Source organism: Micromys minutus (genome assembly GCF_963924665.1).
Source record: "Micromys minutus genome assembly, chromosome: 12".
Taxonomy (NCBI): domain Eukaryota; kingdom Metazoa; phylum Chordata; class Mammalia; order Rodentia; family Muridae; genus Micromys; species Micromys minutus.
Window position 1 is genome coordinate 23,192,652 of NC_137981.1, and position 25,121 is coordinate 23,217,772.

General features: G+C 38.8%; 1 protein-coding gene across 5 annotated transcripts in view; it reads left to right on the forward strand.

Annotated features, from left to right (window-relative positions):
- Positions 1 to 25,121, forward strand: part of CCSER2 (coiled-coil serine rich protein 2) — a 103,511-nt gene that overhangs the window by 58,250 nt on the left and 20,140 nt on the right. For 4 of the 5 annotated variants that reach the window (XM_080926269.1, XM_080926271.1, XM_080926267.1 and 1 more), the window contains exons 5-7: positions 4,109 to 4,271; positions 14,605 to 14,800; positions 24,107 to 24,190. In XM_080926269.1, coding sequence (XP_080782395.1) covers positions 4,109 to 4,271; positions 14,605 to 14,800; positions 24,107 to 24,190 — 443 coding nt within the window. The remainder of the gene's footprint in view (positions 1 to 4,108; positions 4,272 to 14,604; positions 14,801 to 24,106; positions 24,191 to 25,121) is intronic. The other variant, XM_080926270.1, reaches the window with a different exon arrangement.

Genomic DNA, 25,121 nt, shown 5'->3' on the forward strand with positions numbered 1-25,121 from the left:
AGAGTGAGGAAAATGGGGTAATATTTGTTTTAGAATCTTGTGAATACTTTTTGAGGGTGTTCATCTGTTCCTGATGTCTGCAATGAATTTAGCTGTCACCCAACCCTACATTTTCTTTGCAGGCCTGAATCTGAGCTCAAGCTGTGTTTGTAGGAAAGACAACCATAAAACCCTTTTCTATGCCATCTGCCTGTCATGCTCTAGTCTAGGTTGTTTCGTTTTGTTTTAAGATAAGGTCTAACTGTGTAGTTTGGTTGGCCTACAACTATATGTAGAATAGGCTGACCTTGATGCCATAGAAATTCACTTGCCTCTAAGTACTGGAATTAAAGGTGTATACCACCATACTGACTTCCACTATAGGCTCATAAACTGCTGTCAGATTCATTACATTGTTTTGCATCTTTGTTTTTGTATGTTTTTGTATGTCTTTTACTTATGAACTAGTTGATACAGATCGGCCAACACTATACTATGATTCCTAAGAGATATTCCAGATTTCTCTGGGCATTTTTCCCCCAGTGCCATTTAGACCTTTAAGCCATGCTTTGAAGCCTAGAAGACCAGACTATGTAGTTTTCCTTGTTCTGAAAACATTTAGCTTCACCACATACTGTACTGAGGAGGCTTTTGTCTAATTTAAAAGGAATGGCAACAGGTCAGAGAGGTGCTTCAGAGGAAAATCCAAGAGGCATGGAATCACGGGCGAGGAATCATGAAGCATTGAGGCTTGAGCTGTGACTTGGAGGGAAGAAGTACTTAGTGAGAGATTGTTTTAATTTTGCAAGCTCTTCTGTTTTTTAACCTTGACCTGAATTAGTATACCAAGGAATTTCATAAGGAAACAGTTTTGCAATCTGAATTTCTTTTGGAAGGCTATTGGATGTTTGCAATTGGTTCTTTCTGTTGTAGGATGTCTTTCTGTTGTAGGTTGTTTCTCAATATTTCTGGTATGTCAGAAATGCAGCTGTGTTGCCTTTCCTCTTGTTTAGGAAATTCTAATGGCCAACCCATCGCTCACAAACACACACCTGGCATTTGGCACATCAGAGTTAGTCAGGTTAGTGGCTTTTGCCCTAGTGAATATTTTCTCCATGCAGTGTTAATTATTTTAGCCACTCTGTTTAGACTTTAGACTTTGTTGAGAGGATTTTTTTTAACCATATTCTGTCTCCACACAAAGTTCACTTGATGTCTAGGTTATACTTTTCTTATGTTCAAATCCATAAGGTCACATTTTTGCTACAGTTTTGTACTGGGACACATGGAGCTCATTTTATTTCTGCTTCCTTCTAGTTATCTGTGCTTTTTTCTAGAAAGGTATCTTTCTATGCCAGTACTGTGTGGAATAATTCGAGTTTATGATTTTTTTTTTTTTTTACTTACGTGATTTTTTTTTTCTTTTTAAAAACTAAATTTCAATTGAAAACTTTCTTGACAGCATAATACCTTCTGAAAAGGTCACTCCCTTCAGGCTTTGGGGGTAGTGAGGCCGTCCTATCTGTCAGCCAGTTCCTTACAGAACAGTCACTGCCTGTGTCACCCTTACTCTGCTGGGACTTGAAAGTGGTAAGGAGAACACGCTGGGGTACATCAGGTAGCACGCTGTGTTCCTTTACCACACCAGGGAAAATCACTCCCAGCCTGACATAGCCGTCTCACACCATGAAGCTCTGTTAGCTCCGTTAGACCCCTTCCCTCTCCAGTGGGTTAGCACACTGATTATCTGTGTCTTACAGTACTAGAACTAAAGTATCCGCCATTTATTGTTGGATCTAGTGGCCACCTCCAGAAGGAAGGAAACTGCTCTCCAGAAAAGCCCTCAGGTCATGGTTAGGGTCATGTCTGGCCAAAGGTGTTTTTAGATCAGTGTCTTAACTTAGCTCTAGTATTATTGAGTTGTAGCTTTAGGCTTGCCCTTCTCTAAGGTTTACCACAGGTCCCACCAGTGTACAGTATTACACATTCAGGGGACTTCCTTCCCCTGCAGTCCTATTGTGCAGTTCTTTGTAGGCCTCAGAACCAGGGTTTTATTGATCTCCCTCTTGTGACTCTGTTTTTATTTCCTTTTCTATTATGTATCTCTTATTCTGTCAAGGACTATCTTAGTATTGCCCATATAACCAGCTCTAATATTCTTAATATTACCATCTTAGCTAGACTGTAAAGTCTGTAAAGGTGTGATGGATGGGCGGATGCCTAGGAGAGAATAGGAGCAGCACGCCAGCAGTCAGCACAGTCCTTACAAGTTATGTCTTAAGTTGGAACGTTGACCTGTTGCAGTCCTGGCACATGCTTGTCTCTCCTGCTGACCCCCGTTAGCATTGCTTCAGGTCTCAGTAATGATCCCTGGTTTGGAGTCTGGTCACCAAAGCAGCACAGTACTTTGTGTGATGTCATCACTCTCACATGCCGCTCGCTGGCCTGGCTTGCAGCCTCCTGTTACTCTGCAGTATGCCGACTTTTATTCTAGCAGTATATAAAGCCATTCTAATAACAAAATAGATTCCTTTAGTACTACGTATTTCTATTCCCGAATTAAAGGAGCACACATAAAAGTATCTGTATGGAAGAGCTGAACTGGAGGAGTGTCTCACTGCGAGGTGGGAATACTCCAGGACTCAGTGCGCATGAGTGTGAGCGGCCATAGGCTTGCTGGACGTGCTACTGAGAAGACTGAACAGAAATACACTCTAAACTGTTAAGATTTACTTTTTAAATTTTCCTTTGCCACCTCATTTCTGCTGCTATTTTTCATTGAAGTGGTCATTATACTTCTATTATCCTTAGGTTTTCAAAACCAAACTTAAATTCCTCTTAATTTTAACAACGAGATAACAAGAAATTATTGAAGCAATTTTATTTAAAAGTGGTCTTTTAAAAAGCAGTCTTCTACAAGAAAGAAAACTTCCTTTAAAAATGGTCTCTACAAGAAAGAAAACTGTTTATCAGTACCCACCAGTCACCTATGACTGCAAACAAAACTTCAGTGTGATTATGAAGTAGGCTTATGTTGTTTGCTTTTGGTTTTTTTGCATCATTCTTTTATAAACTGGTAATTTCATCTTCTGTAATGAAACAATCAGTGAATTTCAAAGCTCAGTATCTGGTTAATGATAACAGGCACATAAGTCAAGTTTTTAAAGTCATGATTATATTGATATGCAAAGGTTTTTATCACAAGAAATTCTGAACTTTTTCATTTAGTTCTTGGACTGGAGAAGCCCTTCCTGTCTCATGGCATGGGTTAGTGTTTAGGAGTATTTTTAGTAACAGTCCTAACTCGGTAGCTATGTAAGCACTGAGCGAAGATGGAGTCACAGGGCAGGCTGGGCTTGCTTCCCACAGGGAGGGCTGGGAGTGGAGCAGGAAGGAAGGCCTGCTTGAGCGGCGCCTTGTGTGCAACTATGTCTGAGTAGGCAGCCGGCAACACAATGTCTCCCTTGTACCAAGCAGCATTCTCAGCAAGTGCTCCGAGATGTGAGAGCACCGCATCTGGGTGAGTGAAGAGGCTCGGGTGCTTCAGGGATTCGTGTTGAGTTTCTGTGTGTTTGGATTTCCGGAGTGGACTGTTTGTTGTTAGGAAGCACTGGCTTTGTTTTCAGTAACATTTTAATCTTTCTGAGCCAGCTCGTCGCAGGCAGATTGGAGCAGCTTACTGTTAAAAAATGTGAGCTTTGTTTAAAAACATGCTAATCTATAATGAAAGCTTAATTTGTGCTTCTTGAGGCTGAGAAACTTAATCGAGATACTCCTAAGAATGGGTCCTGTGCTGCTCTTAAGATCTACATTTTCCTGTCCTGATTGTTTGTGTTGGAAATATGTAATGTTGATTTTAGGAAAGTTTTCCAGCATTTTAAACAGTACACTTACGTGGTTGGTGGAGAAGTAGTATAATTTACTTCAGTTTGGAAATATGAAGTTCAGCTTTCACTGTAAAATCTGGTTTTCTTTGGAAAACTATTTTGTGCTTAGTTAGCTTACATGGCTGGTGCTTTTAGAATTAAAACTCTAAAACATGTCTAGCAGCATTTAATTACCAGGCCATAGGAGTTAACCTTTTATAGTGTGCATGTATTTATAGACTGTTGCTTTTTAATCTGCCCAGTGGAGTGTGACAATATGAACCGCTTTGACCGAACAGACAGAAATGTACGACAGTCGCAGGACGGATTTTGGAAAAGGCCACCCCAGAGGTGGAGTGGACAGGACCATTACCACCTTAGCCATCCTGATCACTATCATCACCATGGAAAAAGTGACTTGAGCAGGTGAGTCTGCGCTGTCTGTGGCTTCATGTCTGTCTGCCTAACCTGACTGAGTATTCTATTCCCAAGCTGACTTTGCCTGGCCTTCAAGGCACCAAAGCCAGTTCAGGTTATGTGTGAAATGTAATTGTTCTAATAACTAATCATTTCTTAACTGAAATCTTTTTTAGTAGCTTTATCACAGGTTTTCCAAATGGCATTTGTGTTTATGACATAAACTTAAGTTGTGATTGACTTGGGGTGGGGCTCTTAATTTCAGAATTAATAAATGTTCACTATTATTTTGTAATTTAAAAAATGATGTTGTACAGACTAACTGCAAAGTTATTGGTTTCAATTTGCTTATGAGTTAAAGATGTAAAATTTCACAAATACTGTTAAAGGAGGCCACGTGACACTAGAAATATTTTGCATTCTGAAGCAGTCTTGAAATTGGATCAGACCAGGTACTATAATGGGTTCCTAGCCATTCACACCTAAGCGTCATCTGTTGTGGATTAACTTTGCAAGTTAAGTCTACTTAACCCTCTGCACAGTTGAGTCTGCAGTGTACCACTTGTGAGCAACTTAAGAATACCTTTCTGTGAGTATTCAGGAGTCAGGATGAAGGTGTGTGCTGTAGCGGGTTTGTGGTAAACAATGGCTGTTTTTGTTTTGTTTTTTCTAATTACAATTATCTTGAATATTTCATTTCACAAAGTATTTATATTTATCATGGAGCATGTTACACTGCAAATAATAACACTGAGATGAAAAATAGTAGAAAAATATATGGTTCTCTGTGCTCTCTAAAGCAAGAAATTGCTAAGTGTTCTTGTAGCAAGAGCAAAGTGCAAAGCTTGACATGTTTTAGCCGACACACAGCATGTATAAGATGGAGTATTTGTTTCTCCAGGATGTATTCACCATACAAGACAAATACAGACGGAGCTGTCATGTGTGAGTTTGCACGTATACTGGATAGGTCCTGGGTGGTATAGTAATTTTCCTAAGTTTTCTTTGTTATGTTCTTCTGTTTGAGCTGAACAAGTTCCAGTCTAATAAGATATTCTCCAGTAGGTAAAGGAAAAGTAGGATCCAGCTGAGTGTTGGAGTAAACACATAGCAGGGTGTAATTGGGCAGTCTGGGAGAATGCATGCAGTACTTCTAGGTATTATGGCTTTGGTGGGAATAGCATCACAGAGTTGATCCTGCCGTGTATAAAGATTGCCTTCAGTACTGTTGATGGGATCCAACTTCTCCAAGCTTAGATACGTGCTTACAGTGAGTAAACTAACGCTGGAGTATAAAGCCTAACTAAGTGATGAGCATTCAGTGTCAGTTGCTTTTGCTTCGCTGTCACCATAGCACCCAACAGAATCAGCTAAAGGACAGGATAGGGTTGTTTTCACCCAATTTCAAAGTTTGAGTCAATCAGGGCAGGGAAGGAATTATAACACATCTCATGGTTTGAGGAACATGTGGCAGAGGTTCCTTAAACCACTACACACCAGGAAGCAGAGAGTGAGGCTGGAACTAACTGCCACGTATAGCCTTCAAAAGCTCAACCTTAATGGTTCATTTCTGCCAACCTCCTCCCATACATTCTCCAGCTTCCCATCTGGATCAAACATTCACAGCATGAACCTGTGAGAGATACATCGTATTCAAACCATAACCAATGTTTATTTTTAACATTTGTTCATTCACTTCATACTCATTGGTAGCCTATATATTTTGTGCTCCTCAAAAGTTTTGGGCTGATATGAGATAGTATGAGAGTGTAAGTTGTGGGTTGGTAATGACTTCTTGGACTATAGTGTTAAAGATGCTAGAATTCTGCATTGATGCTGCTTAATCGACATCTTTACACTGAAGCTAGGAAAGGACTTGTGTTGTGCCGTTTCAAACATGTATGTGTAATATGTTTAGTCTGAGGAGAGAAAGTGTGTGGATACTTAGAATGTAATGTTATTGCTGTGATAATGGGTGCCTAATGAAGGTATGGAAAAGGGACACTGTGGGAGTGCAGCAGCTGTTTCTGTTTGTATGACCTATCTAGGATAGCACAGAATAAGTGATGTTACTTTGAATCAGTCCTACTGGTCTGACTGGAGACTTCAGGGGATTAGTGTCTTAGTGTTGTATGTGAAGGAGAACAGTGAACGTTCAGGCTGGAACAAGGGCAGGTGCAGAAGTTTGCATGATAGAGTCTGGTATTTTCAGAGAACCACTCTTCCAGTTTATCATAGCTAGACCTTCTCCTATTAGAAATAGGGGGAGGGGCTGGAGAGATGGCTCATCAATTAATAGCACTGGCTGCTCTCCCAGAGGACCCAAGTTTAAGTTCCATAACCAACATGGTGGTTTACAAATGTCTATGGGGACAATGCCACATTCTTTTCAACTCTGTAGACACCATGCAAACACATGGTACACTGACATACATAGGAACAAACATCCAAACACATTAAATAAATAAATAAACAAACAAAATTTATAGACAAGAAACAATGGATAATGTGAAGGTAATTGTCTCTGTGCTTAGAATGTTCTTACTGAGGCTGTCACCTATCAGTATAGTTAGAAAACACACCTTGCCTTTCCCCCAAAAGTCCAGAACCCTAAAGTTTGATTCCCGATATATTAGCAGGTACAGAAGGTTATTTGGTCAGGTAAATTTAAGAATATACAAATTAAATTATTTGTTTAAATGATGGCTGCATTATACTTGTTTCTATAAATTGTGACTTTGTAGAATTTAGTAAATATAATAGCCTTTCTCCCGAATATGATCATAAGTCCCTCCTTAGAACTGATATGCTTTAAAGCACTTGTTATTGTGAATTGACAGTTCCCAGAAGATTGTGGTGAGAAGGGAGAGAGCACAGCCATTATTTTTGCAGACTGCTAATTTGATGCATTCAGCATAGAGTTCTCTCAGTATTGGCTGAACTCACTGATAAGGCTGAGGCTTCTAGGTTGACTGGTTCATTTTACCTTCAAGCTTCCTGTGTCTGTGCAGGGTTTTCTAAGTGTGCCTGAGCTACTGCAAGGGTGGGTGTCACAAAAAGAAATTTATTACAACAAACCTTAGAACAGTCCATTTCTGTGTTCAACTTGGTGCTAAAGATTGAGAGTATAAACCACCATTGGTATCATAGTTCATAATGGCATTGTGCCTCATAACTAGCTTAGGCCTGCTGGGACACTACTGTTTCAGACCGACTGATCCAGATCTCTGGTATTCTCGTCATAACACCACTGGTTTTCTTTTACCCCTGCTTAATATTTTGCTCTTATTTTCTCCCAATAGTTTTCTTTTCCTAAAAGATTTACATTGTATAGAATTCTCTCTACCCCAAGAATACCACAGCCCTGCCCTCCTTGTGGTTATTCTAATCATAACTGAAACCTAGCTCTTCACTAAGTGTATTTCCTTTCCAGTAGCATTTCTATAGGTAAGGTCCTAATGTTTAAGGAGTCCTAGTATTACACAGTTCGGAGGTGGGTGTGACACTTTTACTCTTAATTGTTATTTCTAAATGAAGTATTTTTAAGTCACTAGTTTGAGATTTGGATTTTGATCTCTTTATTGATCCCTCTATGCATACTTTATAAAACTTGTGGGCTCATAGCTCCCTGTCCTCCTTTATTCTAATTATTTAATCATGAACAACTCTATTGTTATGCAAAGAACTCTGAACTTTGTCCTTAGCTCTTGGGATTTTATGAATTCTTAACTTATCTGAGAACAGGTAGTTTTACTCTGTCCTTTTCAATCTCTATACTTTTCTTTTTGGTACAATCTTTTACTACATCTTTTGTCATGGTGTTCATTAGAAGTAGTGAGAGCCAACAGCTATGCCTTGTCTCTGATATTAGGGGCAAGACGTTCATTTACTGTTGAGAATGGTATTGTTTGTTTTGTTGCTTTTGGTTTTTGAAATAGATTTCCTTTATTAACCAGAACACATTCCATTCAGACTTTGTTGAATATTTTTATTGTGGTGGCATCTTTTGTTTTTTTCTATTGGCTTTTCAGTACTCTTTCTTCTTGGAAATATTTAGCCAGCCTTTTATTTCTTGAAGATTTCAGGTTTTTAATTTTTTTTTTTTTTTTGGGCATGTCCCTTTTACATTTCTGTTTGCTATGGATTTTTATGTATCTATTTTCAAGTACTAGTTTAGTTTTTTATTTTGTTTTGGGTCATTTAGGATGATTTTGGAGCTGTTGCCTTCAAGTATTTTTGAGCAGAGTTTGTGAAGGATTTCTTACTGATTTTAAGTTAGACTTGGACTTTTTTTGTGGAATTTTTTTTCTCATTTTACTTTTATTGGATGTATTTTATTTATATTTCAAATGTTGTCCTCTTTCCCAGGTTTCCCTTCCATAAACCCCATATCCTCTCCTCCCTCCCCTGCTTCTATAAGGCTGCGCCCCCTTCCCGCCTCCTGCCCCGACATTCCCTTACACTGGGACATTGAGCCTTGGTGGGACCAAGGGCTTCTCTTCCCACTGATGCCCAGCAAGGCCATCCTCTGCTATATATGGGGCTGGAGCTATGGGTCCCTCTATGTGTGCTCTGGGAGCTCTGGAAGGTCTGGTTGGTTGTATTGTTGTTCTTATGGGGTTGCAAACCCCTTCAGCTCCTTCAGTCTTTTCTCTAGCTCCTACACTGAGGACCCCATTCTCAGTCCAGTGATTGGCTGCAAGCATCCACCTCTGTATTTGTCAGGATCTGGCAGAGCCTCTCAGGAGACAGCCGTATCAGGCTCCTGTCAGCATGTACTTATTGGCATCAACAATATGATCTGGGGTTTTTTGGCTGTGTATGGTCTTGTTCTCCAGGTGGGACAGTCTCTGGATGGCCTTTGCTTCAGTGTCTGCTTTGAACTTTGTCTCCATATATTTTTCTGTTGATAGTTTTGTTCCCCCATCTGAGAAGGGCTGAATTTTTTACTACTAATTTAATATCTCTAGATATTCTATAGCGGCCTCTAAGGTCTAGCATGCATTGTTACGCCAGTGCTTTGGTTCCTTGATGATCATCTGGTTTGATATGTCTGTTACTGAAGGTGAATGTATAGAGATACTATATTCTCCGGCATCACTCCGTCTTGGGAAGGGAGGTCAGCGATTCTCACAGTTTTTATTCTCTTGGAGTGTCTTCTGTTTTATATTTCGCCTTTATCTTAAGGATTGCTTTGCTAGATGTGGAATGCTTTATTGGTAGTCTTTCTTTTAAGATGTTGACTCCTTGCTTCCTGATGAGAACTTAACTCTTATTTAACATTTCCTTAACATCAGGAGTCACTTTTGTTTGTCATCTAAAAAAAAAATACTTTGATTTTGACTTCCTGGAGTTAGATGATGGTGAGACTAGGCTTATTATGCCTGCAGTTTGTTGAGCTTCTTGGATATGAAGATTAATATTTCATTATGTTTTGGAAATGCCTGATCATCACTTGTTTATCTCCACCTGACTTACTCCTTCATCTTCCTGTTGTCTGTCACATTAAGAATTAAGTGAATCTCATTCTTTGCTTGTCATAAAATGTTTAAAAAAGAAATCCTCAAGTTAGATCTCTCCTCTCCAAGATTTGCTGTGGCTCTAGGTTGTTGTCACTTTCAGTTCCTGCCATGGTGAATGAGAGTTCTCGAGGGTCTAGGCTCTTACCAGCATAAGGTGTTGTGCTTTGGACATTAACCATTGGGTATGTAGTGTGCCTTGTTTTCATCCACGTTCTCCAATGACATACAATGCTGAACAATGTTTGTCAGATGCTTATTTTCCATCTATGTCTCATCTTTGCTAATGTACCCAGATCTTTGCCATTTTTTCAAGTTGAGATATCCTTATATTGTTGAATTTTAATAGTTCTTTGTATATTTGAGATACTAGTCCTGAATCAGATATATGTATAGGAAATATTTTTTTCCAGTGTATGTGCTTCCTAATTTCTAAAATTTTTTTTTTAAATTTGAAGATGCCCTTTAGAAATAAAGTTCAGACAGTTTACAGGTTTTCATTCTTAGAAAACATGAATGTATGTGTACATGCATACTGTATTTCAAAACACATTTGCAATCCAAGATATACCAGCTTTTCTTTCCTAATACATAGGAATTTTATAGTTCTACATTTTATTTTGAGGTCATTTCTTTTTTTTCCTTTGTTTGCACATAGATGTCTATTGCTTGGTTAAAAGGCCATCTGATATTAAATTGCCTTTGTTGCCTTTTCAAGAGGAGGTGATTGTGTTTGTGTACCCATTTCTAGACTGCTACCCTCCTATATTTCCTTGTCTGTTGGTTCTCCCGTTCCATCCTATCTTGATTATTATAGTTTCAGATAGGAAGTCCCAAAGTGGGCGAGTGGCAGTTTTGGCTGATCTTTTTCTTACTCACTGAATCAACTCAGTGGTTCTACAAGATAGCATCCTAGAGTGTTGATTAGGATTGTGCCAGATCTAGTATTTAAAAACTTAAATCATTACCACAAAACATGCCTATTCATCTTCTACATGAAAGTTTTTAATGGTCAGAGAAATACTAACAAGTAATTTTGAAGTAAAAATTGCGACTTAGAAAATAGAGAAAAACAAACCCCTCATAGCCACACATGTGCTCACAGAGACGTTGCACCGGCCAGGGCAAAGCACATTCCCATGATGGAGTCATTTTGGAAGTGGGAGGAATAAGAAGCTAAGTTACAGATTAGATGTATATTTTGGGAAGATGCCTATAAAATTATAATAACTCATTAGTAATGTGGTTGTTTTATTATTTAGGGTGGTGGGTTGGATGGCAAATGCTACGTAATTCTCCTTTTCTCCTTGTCCTCTTGTTTCTTCTCCTTATTTTCCTCTTCCTCTTCCTCCTCTTTTCTTCCTTTTCCTCTTCCTCTTTTTAAAAAATAACCAGAGTAATTTTTAAAAAATAACTTGGTTTATGAGTTTATAGGTTTTTAGAACTGCTGGCATGTGCATGGGCAGGAAGCTGTTCATTAGGACTCACCCTCAGCCAAACCCCTAAAGAAGAAGGACTTCACCTCCTCCTGCACAGCCGTCAAGGGCAGATAGCTCTTCAGGTAGGGGTGGGGCCTCTCCCCGCTCCATACCATAATCCTGACTTGTTTGATTTTTGTGCAGGTTGCATGCAGCTAAGCTTAGCTCCTGTGAACTCATGAGCGCTAATGTGTGCCACGGCCACAGGACATTCTCAGCAGTCTCTTTACCTCCCAGCTCTTCCACTCTTCTGTCCTCCTTTCTGTAATATTTCTGAGCCTTTGCAGGGTTGATATGTATGTCCCACCTAGGGCTGAGCACTCAACAGTCACTTCTCAGTATTGTGTCCAGTTGTGAGTCTGCATTGCCTGCTTCTCACTGCAGTAAGAAGTTTCTCTAACCAAGGTTGAGAGCAACATTAATTTATTGTTATTAACAGATACATAGAAGATAATGTCACACCTTGTTTACTTGGCAACACAATAGTAATAGGTCCCATCCTATGATTTCCATAGCCATGGGCTTTTGGCCAGATTTCTTGTCCCAGACATGAATTCTTTCCCGTGGAACAGTCTTTGATGTCTAATTAGACAGTCTGTTAGTCACTCCATAACTGTCATGGCTATTAGTGGGTACCTCATTCTGACAGGTCAGGATTATGGGGTGAGCAGCGTATTTAGTCAGCCGAGAAAAAGTTTCAAGGTCAGTTCCAGCTGGATTTTTCTGTCCTGCACCAAGTGTGTTGTGTCTCCGGCAGTCAGACTTGGCATCTAGTGACAGTATGGAGCACAAACCATGGGGATTAATATCTGGTATTGGTGTGGGAGCTTCTGCAGCTTCCCTGAATTACAGGGAAGTTTCATACCTGTGTTGGAGATTTATATTTAATAATTCACTTCTTTTTGAGGAAGTGTTGCCTACGCACTCGAGGCATTTCTATTTAAATACTCTGTCACACAGGAACGCACAAATGCACACACAGATGCATGCACACACGTATCCCCACACTCATGGTTACAAAATAGTGGGTTTCCTTAAGGCTTTTCCATTTGTCCTGTATTTTGCTAATTCTCCCTATACATATCCTCCTGTTTTCCCAACCCTTCTCACACCCATATTTTGCCTGCATGTATGTATGTGCACCATGTGTGTATCTGGTGCTTGCAGAGGGTAGGTGAGGATTCATTGAAACTGGAATTATGGATTGTGAGAACATGTGGGTGCTGGGACTCGAATTCAGGTCCTCTGCAAGAACAAGAAGTGTTCTTATCCACCAAGCCATCTCTCTAGTCCTAAATAATATATGTTTAAAAAGTTTTTTTCATTTCATAGCTATAGAGTTTAAAATATCAGAAATGAAATCTTTTAAAAAATAGCAAAGTGGTAGTTAAAATCCAGTCTTCTTATTCACGCAGTACCAAAGTAGTAATAATCACCTATGCACACACAGGATTAAGAAATATAGCCTTTCCTTTCATGAAGTATAGTTTTCCATGCATGAAAAATATACACAGTGTACTGTGGTTTGGAGCCCAATACTAGGCTCTATAAAAGTACCTGTAGCAGCGCATGGCTCTACCTGATAGGATTAAAGGAGTATTTCCAGAAGGAAGTGTCAGCTAACTAGAGATGAAGAATAGTTGCTAAGACATCTGAGTGGAGAGACAGCAGGATGAGTGACTACAAGAAGTACTGAAAGGTGGTATCCTTTGGGAATGAGGAACTTTGTAGTGTGCTCTGGGAACTGTAGACAATTAGATGTTGGTTAAGTTTCTATGAGGGACACAGGTTTGGGGAAAGAGCTTGAAGAATAAACTGGATTCTATTTGTGGCATCATGAACTTTTATTTTTTTCAATACCGAAATTTGAGCAGTTTTAGAGAATAACAATCTTGTAAAAATATCTTGCAATAAATACTGAGTGTTTTGGGAATATTTGTTGAAAGATAGAAACTTAAATAGATGCCATATTCCTCTTCTTTATGATGATTAAAAGAATACCGATCTTTGCACATTTAATATACAGAACTAACTTTATTCTAATATGTCACAGTGGCCATCATATCAAAGAGATATTTTCTAAGTATACCTCAATTCATCTGAAATTATGTATAACATGGATACATTCATTTTTAAGCTACCAGTTCTGAATAGCACATTATATTTTATATTCCCATGAAGTACATTATCCTTAGTTTTTCTCTTATTCTGTATAGCTATTAAAGCATGAAACTGAAGAAAAATGTAAATTTTTTTTGAGATGGGCTTTGCTTTGTAGCCCAAGTGGGCTTGTTCTCTAGTTTTCTTGCCTCAGGCTGTGAGTTTGGTTTAAAGTTCTAGAGATTTTTTTTTTTTTTTTTGAGACAGGCTTGCATGCTGTTCAGACTGTCCTCAGATTCACTGTGTAGCGAAGGAGGATAACTTTGAACTCCTAATCCTCTGGCCTGTACCTCCCGAGTGAGGGAATTATAAGTATCAATATGCTCAGTTTACGTGGTGATGAGAATCAAGTCTAGGGTTTTGTGCATGCTGGGCAAGCATTCTATCCAGGGCTCAAAGAGTAGGCATTGTTTTTTTCACATGTAGTTTCAGGTTAGGGAATACGTGGTGTATATCAGACTTCTGTAAAACATTTATTAGTGAAGATGGTTATTGGCCGTGTAAAAACAGAAGAAATCATTCTATCAGCTTTAATGATGGTCATTGAAGAGATGATAGTCTAATAGTGTGTCCACATTAAGAATAACGTGGCTGCATCACTTAGCTATGGATCTAGTGTGCTGTACCATTTCAGATGCCACCCCAAGTCAGGAGCTGAAGACCAGTCAGTACAGAGCTATGCCAAGAGCATTGTTTGTTTTTGGCTCTTAGGGACGGTTCATTCAGTGAAATACACCCAAGTGGATGGGGTCGGGGGAATTATTTTTTTTCCTTACAACTTTATTTAAAAACAATAAAGATACATGTACAGATTTTTAAGATCATTTTGGAATAAAACTGTATGAATATATTTTTGTCAGTACTTGATTTATTTAAAGGTTTTATAGTATGTATTGAAGTCTTACTAGTTACCATAAGCATAAAAAGTATATGAAAAACAAAACGTAACATGGAAATAGTCAAAGTTTTCTTGGTGTGTATAGATTGAACATAATGATCTTTAAATGGGGTCAGGGAATTATAAAAGTGTTGCTAACAGCTAAGCAGATTGACTTGCTCTGTGGGACATTTAGTGATTGAATGAAGGCACTGTGAACTGAGTTGGAAAGATTGTTGCAGTAATGCGGTACCGTTCTTTCTTCTAAAATTGTATATCTTTTCCTTCCTTCTTCCCCACCCTTCCAGAGGCTCTCCTTACAGAGAATCTCCATTGGGTCATTTTGAAAGCTATGGAGGGACCCCCTTTTTCCAGGCTCAGAAGATGTTTGTAGATGTGCCAGACAACACGGTGATACTGGATGAGATGACCCTCCGGCACATGGTCCAGGACTGCACAGCTGTAAAAACACAGTTACTGAAACTCAAGCGTCTGTTGCACCAGGTGAGTATGTGATGGCCATACCAGCTCCACCTTTGTAGCTTGAAGAAGACAAAGAAAAGAAATTGGTATTAATTACTTTTGTCACTTTGATCAAACCTGAAGAGCTGGTTACAGTTATTTGTGGGAAGAAAAGGAGGAGGAGCAGTTAAGTTCCTGGCAGCAGATTGTGTGCCAGAGGCTTCTCTCTCTCAAGGCAGGCTAATGATAGAACCAGGGGTAAACTAGCCTTCTAATCCCACTCTATTGACTGGCTTCCACCAGCTCACCTCCTACACATGCCGTACTTAGTGCCACCGGTGGAGAATACGATTTGATTGCAAAATACAAACCCATGGAAGACATTTTGGATTTAGTCTGTAATACCTGGAGATTTTAGTTTTATTTACTATGTAGATGTTCATTAATGAGGGTAGGCAAGTAGGGCCTCTCTGTAGGTCTGGCTTTCCTGGAATTTGCTATATAGGCCAGGTTGTCCTTGAATTCACAGAGGTGTGCTTGCTTCTGCTTACGAAGTGTGAAAAACGGGAGAAAACAGTAAGGGAAAAATGGACAAATTTGAAGGTTGGACATTGTTTAAAAAAATAAGTGAACTCTTATTAGTGCTCGAAGAAGAAGGCTCAGAAAACAACTCATGAGAACAAACCAGGGATGTTTTTTCATACACAGTGTCTTTGTCTTTGAGGCCTGGTGCACATGATCTAGAGAAGCCCTTAATGGGCAGTAAGACATGAAGATGTAAAGGGAGCTCCCAACACCCTTTTACCGCCTCCCACCCCACCCTCTTGCCCAAACCAAAAGTGGAGCCTGTTTCATCTTCTTCAGTGCTGGGGTTCATTCCCATAGCTTTGCCCCTGTTACCAAGTGCTCTACGACTGGACCATTCTTTCAGAGTTCACTTGGACAAACGTTCCTTTCCATATAACTGTTTAAGATTATTAACTGTTGTATTTGGCCTTTAACCTATTTCTGTTTGTTGTTATGTACACCTCAGATTTACAGTGTAGTTTAAATAGGATGTTTGTGTATCTGATTCCTTAACATAACACAGTTTTGTGGGACAGCATTTGGGGCAGTAGCCATGATCTCATCCTTTTAGCCAGAAACTGAGACCTTGAGATTAGTTTTTTCAAGGTCACCTGTATGTTGTGCATTTATAGCTAGGCCTTTGCATTATTTTACGTTAATATTCTGTGTGCTTTATTTAATGATTTATGATCTTGATGATATTTTAAGATCCTGAACTTGAGACAATGGGGATATAATGAAAACAGTTTTGGCGATGCCTTACCCACTGCCTTTCATTCCCTCTTGCCTCCTTCACAAGTTTCTGATTGAAGCATGATACGTATGTGAGAGTGCTTATCTCATTGACTTTCACAAACGGAAATGTAGTGTGTACTGCATTTGGCACAAATGGGTGTGTAGTTAGCACAATCCAGAAGGAGAACATGTTCTTCTGTTTTGTTAATGGGACCATTTATTTGGTTTTTGAAAAAAAATCAAATGTTTGCCTGTTTAGAACTTGGAGTGAAGTAAAACCATATAGTATCCTGTCTGACTCGCTTTGTTAACACTGTATTTATGACTCATCATTTATGTCTTACACCTGTGCTCAGGTTGTTGACTTTTGTATTATGCAAGCTTTTCCTTTCTTTCACAGTTGACAGGCATAGGGCAAGTTTCCAGTTTGGGTTTTGGGACTAGTACCGCTGCAGGCTCCCAGCACATGTCTTTGGATGCACATCCTTGTGCACTTTTGTTTCTCTGTACCCGGGTCCATCATACAGTGTGGTGGCATGAGTTCCTGTAGACATTGCCGTAGTTTCCAGAGAAGCTGTGCGGGTCCACTGTCATCTGCTCATCCCTTGTCAGGAGTTTCTCTGCCTTCATCACACTGCACATGCTTCTCTCTTTCAGTTCTGCGTTAGGAAACGAAGAACTTAAGACAGAATAATAGAAAAAATTATAATGCTTGCGTCATTTTGTTTGGATTATAGTGTATTTGGTCTTTAAGACACATTCTCTGTCTTTTGCAAGATGCTTGTCTTGAGAATAAGATAAAGGAATATGCACTAGTGTTTATGAAATGTCAACATTGAGCACAAAACCAGGAGTTTTTATTCTCTCTCTCTCTGTGTGTTTTTCTGGGTACATGTAAATGGATCTTCCATGTACATATACATTTTTGGCAGCCAGAGGAAATACTTAAAGCAGCTATATCATGACTTGTCCTCTGAGTTTAGAACATACCGAGTGTTTACTGCTTGGTGGTAGGAAACCAGAAATGGGGATAGGGTGAGGAAGGATGAAGGGAGAGACAGTATGGTTTATAATGTAAGTGGGGATTTTAAAATGAATATTATATGACTAAGCATATATCAGTAAGTCTCACTTATCCCAACGTTGAATGTTAGGATTACAAGCATGCACCACCATGCTTAGCTGGAAGTGTGTGTTCGGAAGGGCAACAGAGACATGTCCATATTCAGAGGTGCGTTACTTAGGTTAATGACAAATTTAAATCTAGGTATACAGGTAGTATTTTCTCAAGCTATTATGAGGGTTTTCATGTATTTCAACACTCAAACTTATTTTCAAATGTTAGCTGTTTCTCTTTTGTTTAAGATGCTATGTGTTAGGATCAACTCACTTTCGAAAAACTGAAAATGAGGCCTTAAAGCCCAGTTTTTGCATCCTCTGATGTTGCTTGAGTTACTAAATTTTAAACACCATAGATCAATTATAGATAGTAGTACTCAAAACTGTTGACATTGTGGGCTGGATTTGATATGATTTATTTGTCTGTGTATCTTTGAACTTACAAACAACTACTTTTGAAAATAAAAGGAAGCCCTTTCCCCTTCCCCTGCTGGCTTTCTGGAGATGCCTCCATGACCATGCAGTAGCCTGTCTAAACACAAAGCAGCTTTGTTGACATCACTGATGATGCTTGTCAGCACAGGCTGCTCAGTGCTGCCAGAGTGTTTTCTTAACCATTTCAAATATTCATGTCCACTGCAGCCGCTCTGGAACTCATAGGAAGGCCTCAGTTTTTGCAAACTTTCGAGAGAACCTCCTGGGTAAGATGGCATCACCAGGTTTTGCAGTGGTTAATATGAGGAAGCTAAATATCTGTGCAGAAGTTTACTTTCATACTGTCTCAAAAAAGAGCACTGGGAGAAGGTTGGCTGACAGTGACCCTTTCATGCTCTCAGATGAGAATGTGTAATTCATTGTTAATAAAATGCCAGACTGGGAACGTAGCTCAGTGGTAGAGTTCTTTCCTAGTGTGAACAAGAGCCTGGATTCAACTCAGTCTGAAAACAGGTCTTATTTTGTGATTTGTAGATTAATACATTAGCATTATAATTGCATTTAGAATTCAAAGTCTAAAGAAAATGCTGATACTTCACTCAGTAAAAGTCCACAGGATTTGAGCAGTCAGCTAACCAAACTGTTCATATTTTCCTCAGTTGCTACACTTATATCTTATTTTCTTCTTGTATTTGTTAAATATTCTTATGCAGAACATTCAGAACAGTGTCCAACATCAGTATTACTTACCTATTGTGTATATTATGAAGTAAAAACTTCATGTGTGAAGTTATTTCTTGATATTATTTATTAAATTATATTTATTTATTAAAATAATTTATAGTGTGTGTGTGTGTGTGTGTGTGTGTGTGTGTGTGTGTGTGTGTGTGTGTAGGATGGACAACAAAGGACACTTTGGAAGAGTTGGTTTCCTTCTATCATCATGCAGTTCCTGTGAATTGAACTCAGGCTATCAGACTTAGTGACAAGTGTCTTTACCTGGAAGCTAACTTTAAAAATGAAATGTTTTTATTCCATCTATAATTTTCTGTTACATATCTCAAACCATTTTCTAATTTTGTCCCAGATACTTTCACTTAGTCAAGGTTAAATAGATAACACTACCATAGAGTCTTGTGTAAGGGAGGAGCCATTTTACTCACTAATTTAGGTAGAGTGTGTTGATGATCATTAAGCTCTTGTGCTTTGATCTAAAAAAAAAGTCTTTTTTCTTCTTAGATCTTTTAAATCTAAATTGCTAGGCTTCAAAGAATAGAATTCAAAAATTTTAAAAGTGTAAGATGTAGAAACAACTTAATAATTGCTAATTGTCTTAGGCAAGCCTATTCAGTCATCCTCTTCCTCCCTTACCAGTGTTAACAGTATTAGTTTGTTGGTAGAGTGCTTGTCTGCCATGCATGAAGCTCTGGGTTTGGTTCCCACCCTTCATTAAATTAAGCATGATGAGATCCTGCCTGTAATCCCAGCACTTGGGGGTTGAGTCAGGAAGATCTGGAATTTAAGGTCATCCTTAGCTCTGTAGCAATCTTGAGTCCAGCCTGGGCTTCATGACACTTGGTCTGGAGAGAAAAAATTGACTATATGGTGCCTTGGTTTCTTTAAATTGACTTCTAATCTTAATACCCTGATAATAAAGAACAGTATTGGTGTGAATAGAGTTCCTAAGGATGTGTCAGTAACTTTGTAACCTAGAACAGGAATTTGTTAGTTTCAGTTATAGACTACAGAAGCTAACTGTTTGAGGCTATAGTGTGTGTTTTAAAAGTATTACAAATGAAAACATTAAATAATAGCACCAGCTTATGGCTTCTCTTACCTTCCTTGTGAGTACACTGCTCTGCTTGCTTACCTTTCCTTCTTACCCTGTCCTTACTGATTAGCTCCCTCCCTCCTTACCACACCTTTCTATCCCACAGTTCTGCTGTATTGTTCAGAAGGCCTCTGACCCCTCTCAGCAGTGTCCTTAGTGCTGGGATAACAGTTACTTGCTGAGGCCGCTATGTTTGTATGTGTGATTACATTGCTTGTAGGTGATTGAACTAGCTTTGTATTCATTGAATTGATTCCATCTGTTCATGACATTTTTACGTTTTAATTACTTTGAATCTGATTTTCAGTTTTACACGTTAGGGATCTTTCATCTTTGTTGTAAAGAATATGGATCATGTTTTACTTATACACCTTTTTGTCTTGCTGTGAGGGATGTAGATTAATAGGATCACTTTAAACTTTGAATTTACTTTTATTGGTAATCTTAGGCTTACACGGGAAATTTGTTTAATCTTAGACAAGTTTAAAACCTTTTTAGTTTTAGAGTAATTTTTCATTTTATATAAGTCTTCAAATTTGTATATATAGAATTGTACATGTGATGCTCTTGATTCTCAACATCTGAGAAATTTATGACCCTGCTCTCTCATTCCTGGTCCTAGTCTTGGTCTGCATTCCGCCATAGTCCTTTGGCATTTATGCTGTGTGTTTTTATAGTTTCTGAAGAACCTGGGTTTTGTTTGTTTGTTGTCTTAAAGACAGTCTCTATAGCTGTGGCTGGCCTGGGAATTTTGGAAACGGGTTTGCCTCTCAGCCTCCCAGTGCTGAGATTAAAGACAGTTACCACCACACCTTGGCCAGAGAAACTGTTGTTAGTTTCATTGTTTTTTGTTGTTGTATTTCCTGTTCCTTACTGTTCTCTACTTGTTCCTGGTCTCTTATGTTCTAGTTACAGGTGTGACACCGTTTATTTATGTCAGTCTTTCCTTTTTTTTAAAAAAAAAATTATTTGTATTTATTTTATCCACATAAATTTATTCCCATGCCATGAGTTTTTACTTTTTCAGTTTCTTCTGGGACATCATTTATTTATTTACTTATTTATTTAATTTATTTATTTATTCCTGTGCAACCTCCTCTCTGGCTTTGGAACAGTTTGCTCCTTCTCAGTGAGAATCATCTTACTGTGGCAGGGGGAGCTCATGTAAGAGTTAATCTGGCCATGAGCTCTGTAGGTTCGTCAGGGCATCTTAGGTGCCTTGTTCACCTGGATGTGTTCAAAGACTAGAGAATCTACATCTAAACCCTGAAGTTCAGCATTACTCTCTGCATTCTTAAGCAAGTGCAGCACAAATTCAGCACTCTTTTGGCCATCGTCCCTGTGTCCAGCCCCACTGTTTGGCCTGAGCGTACCTATCAACTCCACCTTATTCCTCTGGAGTGGCACACATCGATTCTTTAAAGTGACACATTTCAGATACTCGGTGGCTTTGCTGATATCCATACTCTTGATGGCCTGGGCCATTTCCTGGGTGTTCTTAAAGTGAACACAAAGGTTTGAACCTCTGGATTTGCATGATTTTGTGGGGTTTTCTGGGTCAAGAGAGTAGTGAACCATCTTTACCTGTCACCTCTGGCCGCTTACAGAAAGAGCTACGTCAGTCTTTCTAACCACCATTCTCCCTAAACACTGCTTTACTTTCATTCCATACACTTCTGTCTATAACATCTTCTTTCTCTTATTTACCTCTGACTTCCTCATTAGGCTCATGCAGGATTAGGGGTTTTTCTTTCCAGCTTTTGAGAGTCCTGCTGTTACTGAAGTGAACCCCTGTTTTCATAGGACCTAGTTGATATGTTCAGTTCTTTGAATAGAGCTTCTTAAGCTCTTTGTTCCTGTGTTTTATGTTTGTACACAGTGACTGAAAGTGACACCTTTTGTAATTGCCCCCACACATGCCTAAGCAGACTTTGTTCATTTATTTTTCAAGGTCAGTATGTCATCTCTGAATTAGTTCTGTTAGATCATTTCTGTTCATCTGTTCTCATATTGATTCTGTCACCTCAAGTAAGACTTGAAATTTTAAAAAAATATATTTTTACCTTACATATTTTATTTGTGGGTAGAGACATTTTCTTCTGTTTACTTCTAGAGTTCACCCATACTTCTGAAAAAATTTAACGATAACTCTTAGTAATATATCTCTTCTAGTTAATTCTAAATTCTATGCCATTAGGCTTTGGTGTTCATATGAGTTGATATTTTCTGTTTATATACGTAGTAATTTTGTATTGTGTCTTAGATATTTCAGTGTTATATATGAAGTTTTTCATCTTGATTGAGTTCCATAGTAAACACACACACACACACACACACACACACACACACACACACACTCAAACTCCTACCTCCTTCTTAGAAAGGGACAGGTCTCATAGGCTTCAGGCTACAAACTCTGGATTGAAACCATGGTTCCTTTCTCAACGCTTTTGTCCTATGGTCTATATCTGTTTGGTGGTGCTCAGCAGAGTCTAGTTGGGGCCTGTGTATGGTTTTAGTTTATTTCTTGACTATCTTTCAACCTTGGATAAGCTGTTCAAGAGCAGTTGTGCTTGGGGTATGCCTAGGAATTTAGATGCAATTTAATATTTTTCCTGATTTTTTTATCCCTGGTATTTTTAGCTTGGCTGAGCTCTCACTTTTCTTTCACCCAGAAGACTTGGCTTTTCTTTATCTTGCCCTGCTGCATAGCTTCCCACAACTACACCCACAGCCATTGAAATCCAGTATGTGCTGTATTTTCTCCCATTCTCTTAATGTTCTGTATAGTTGGCAGGAAGATATTTAGTTATTTGGAAGTAGGCTGCATTTTCAGAACCTCTTTCTTTCTTTCTTTCTTTCTTTTTTTTTTTTTTTTTGGTAAGACTTACCCTGCATTGGCATGCCATGTTCTTGGGAGAGAGATGGACTTCCTGAGATGTGCATTGTAAAATAAGCACCCGGTCCCTGCCTTCTTTCCTTTCTCTTTGACCATTCCAAAATTTAATGTTTTGGGATTGGGGAATGGCTTGTTCAGTCAAACACTCATTTTGAAAACAACAAGAAACAAACAAAAAAAAATCTAAATTTTAATCTACAGTAGACCTGTGAAGTGTCCAGTGTGTGGTAGCACTGGGAAGGCAGAGACAGGGAGGGGTATCCCTAGCCTAATTGGTAAATCAGACCAGTGAATGGCCATCTCAGAAGAAACAGATGTCATTCCTGAGGATGACAATGGGGTAGTTTCCTGCTTTTCACATGCATACTTGTGTTCAACACACACACACACACACACACACACACAGGAGACCCTCGCAGGTCTTAGTGTCCATAATATTGCTAATAGACATGGAATTTTTATCCAATGCTGAGAATTTGGCAAATGTTTATTAGTCTTAACTGCAGTCTGTGTTGCTTGTTAAGCTTTGCTAAATACATATGCTGTGGCTCATTTCTGATTGAATAGGCTTGTTGTAGAACTAATGGACTAAATGCCCCTCCCTTGTATTCAGACACTGCTCCCCCACGTCAGTCAGTGCATGGTTGTATTTGCTCTGAACCCATGTGACTAAGGAGGGCAGTGTTCCTGGAGCTGCTGCAGATCTGCTGCAGTTCTCTGACCTAGTTCCTCAGCATCACCTCTGGGATGTCCTGCACTGGCTCATCTTTCTAACACTGTCCTTTGAATCACTGAACATGGGAAGTCTTAAACTGGTAAATCAGTTCACCAAAAGCTCGAACTTAATAGTATCCTCTCTTTTTCATTTTGGTGTTCAAGGGCAAAATACTTTGGTTTTTTTTTTCCCCCACTTATTTTTACATTCTGCAGCTTGTAGAACGTTTAAGACTTATCTATCACAATCTTGAACTTTTTGTATTTGGGCTTATATAGCACCAACTCATTAAGACATGGAACATTTCTGGCTTCCTTTTGTATATGTTCCTGATGTTCCTTCCTATTTAGTGCCTTTGTCTGTGTCTATCCTTATTTCTAGCACATAACTTCACTTGGCCTTTTTTTTTTTTTTTTAACAGAATAGTTTATTTAGGTCGTGGGGGAGTTAAGAGGGTAGTAGAGGCAGAGAGAAAGAGAGAGAGAAAAGAGAGGAATGGAAGAGTAGAGGAAGGAGTAGAGGCCGGCCATGAGCTTGTGCAGGGAAAGGGGGGAAGGGAAGGGGAAGAGAAGGAGTAAGGGGGGGCGGAGCAAGAGAGAGAGCATCACTTGGCCTTTTTTCAAATGTCTTGTGTAGAGTCATATGACGGATACCTAGTATTTAGTCAAATGATTTTTATGGCCAAGCTTTGTTGAGTTTTTAAATTTACATCTGAATTGTTTATACTCAAAACTTATATCTTAACCAAAGGAAATTTGGCTGAGTTTCCCATTTTTCTTAGCTGAGTTAATTATAAATGTCTTTAGGGCATTACCTGTGGTCATCTTCCAACTCTAGAAGTTCATTGTTCTGCAGTTTCCTTGGGTTGTCTTTGCAACTGTTCCCTCTTTTCTTGCACATCTTCTTTGGCCAGTACAGGGGGAGGTACTTTTGGAAGTCTTAGCTCTTACTTCCTCTTTGCCTACATGTGGGCTAGGGGGAGTTGGAGTGCAGGTGAATGCTGGTATTATTGTATTCTTTCATTTGTTATCTTTTTTTCTCTGGTAGCATGATGGAAGTGGATCACTGCATGATGTCCAGCTGTCATTGCCATCTAGTCCAGAGCCAGAAGACTGTGATCAGATATATAAGGTATGGTGAGGTATTTACACTGAAGATTTCAAAGTTTTTACTATAAAAATAATACAGCAGTAACATTTAAGCTATGAATAATAGAGGTATCAAAAACTTGTAGCTTTTAGCAGGCTGTAGTGGCATATGCCTTAGATCCCATCACCCAGGAGGCAGATTTGAAGTCTACCTGTGCTACACAGTGGGTTCAAGGCCAGCCCAGACAACTTAGTGAGGTAATGTCTCAAAAATGACCTGAGATTGTAGCTTCAGAGGCCAAATACTTGTTTAACATCCATAAGGCCATGTATAAGATCAATTCCTCGTACAGGAAACAGGCCAGCCTAGAGCTTTTCTATCTGGTAAAACCATCAGATTTTCTCTGAACTTTGCTACTGTATGAAACTAAAATCATAGTCCAGTGATGCTTGACTTTAAATTATTTCTTGTCAGGTGGAAAGTAATTTGCCCCTGTGTTACTACTGTTGCTTATACCCATAAGTCATAATTATCAAAATAAGATTTTCAATGAAATTAAAATGGTACTATTTTATATACTCATAGAGTTGAAGAAACATTAAGATAATGACATTACCTATTCCATGTTTGAAAATTAATTATAAAATTCATGTATATTTTAATAAGCAATTCAAAGTATAATTCTCTGATCCTTAGATTTTGTAGATAATCTGATCTTCTGATTTTAGTAGATAGCGCTTTTACAACTACTTCTCAAGCATACACAAATCCTTTTGGTTCATTTAATATTTTCAAGTAAGGTTCACATCCCTTTTCCAAGGTTTAATTGCCCATGCTTGTTAGTCATTGCAATATCATAATCTCAGAACATTACTGAGACTTCATGTGACATAATGCTGTCTCAGTTACACATAATCCGTAGATAAGCTGAAATTCTGCTTCACGCGTCTTCTTCAGTCTGAAAGCTAAACTG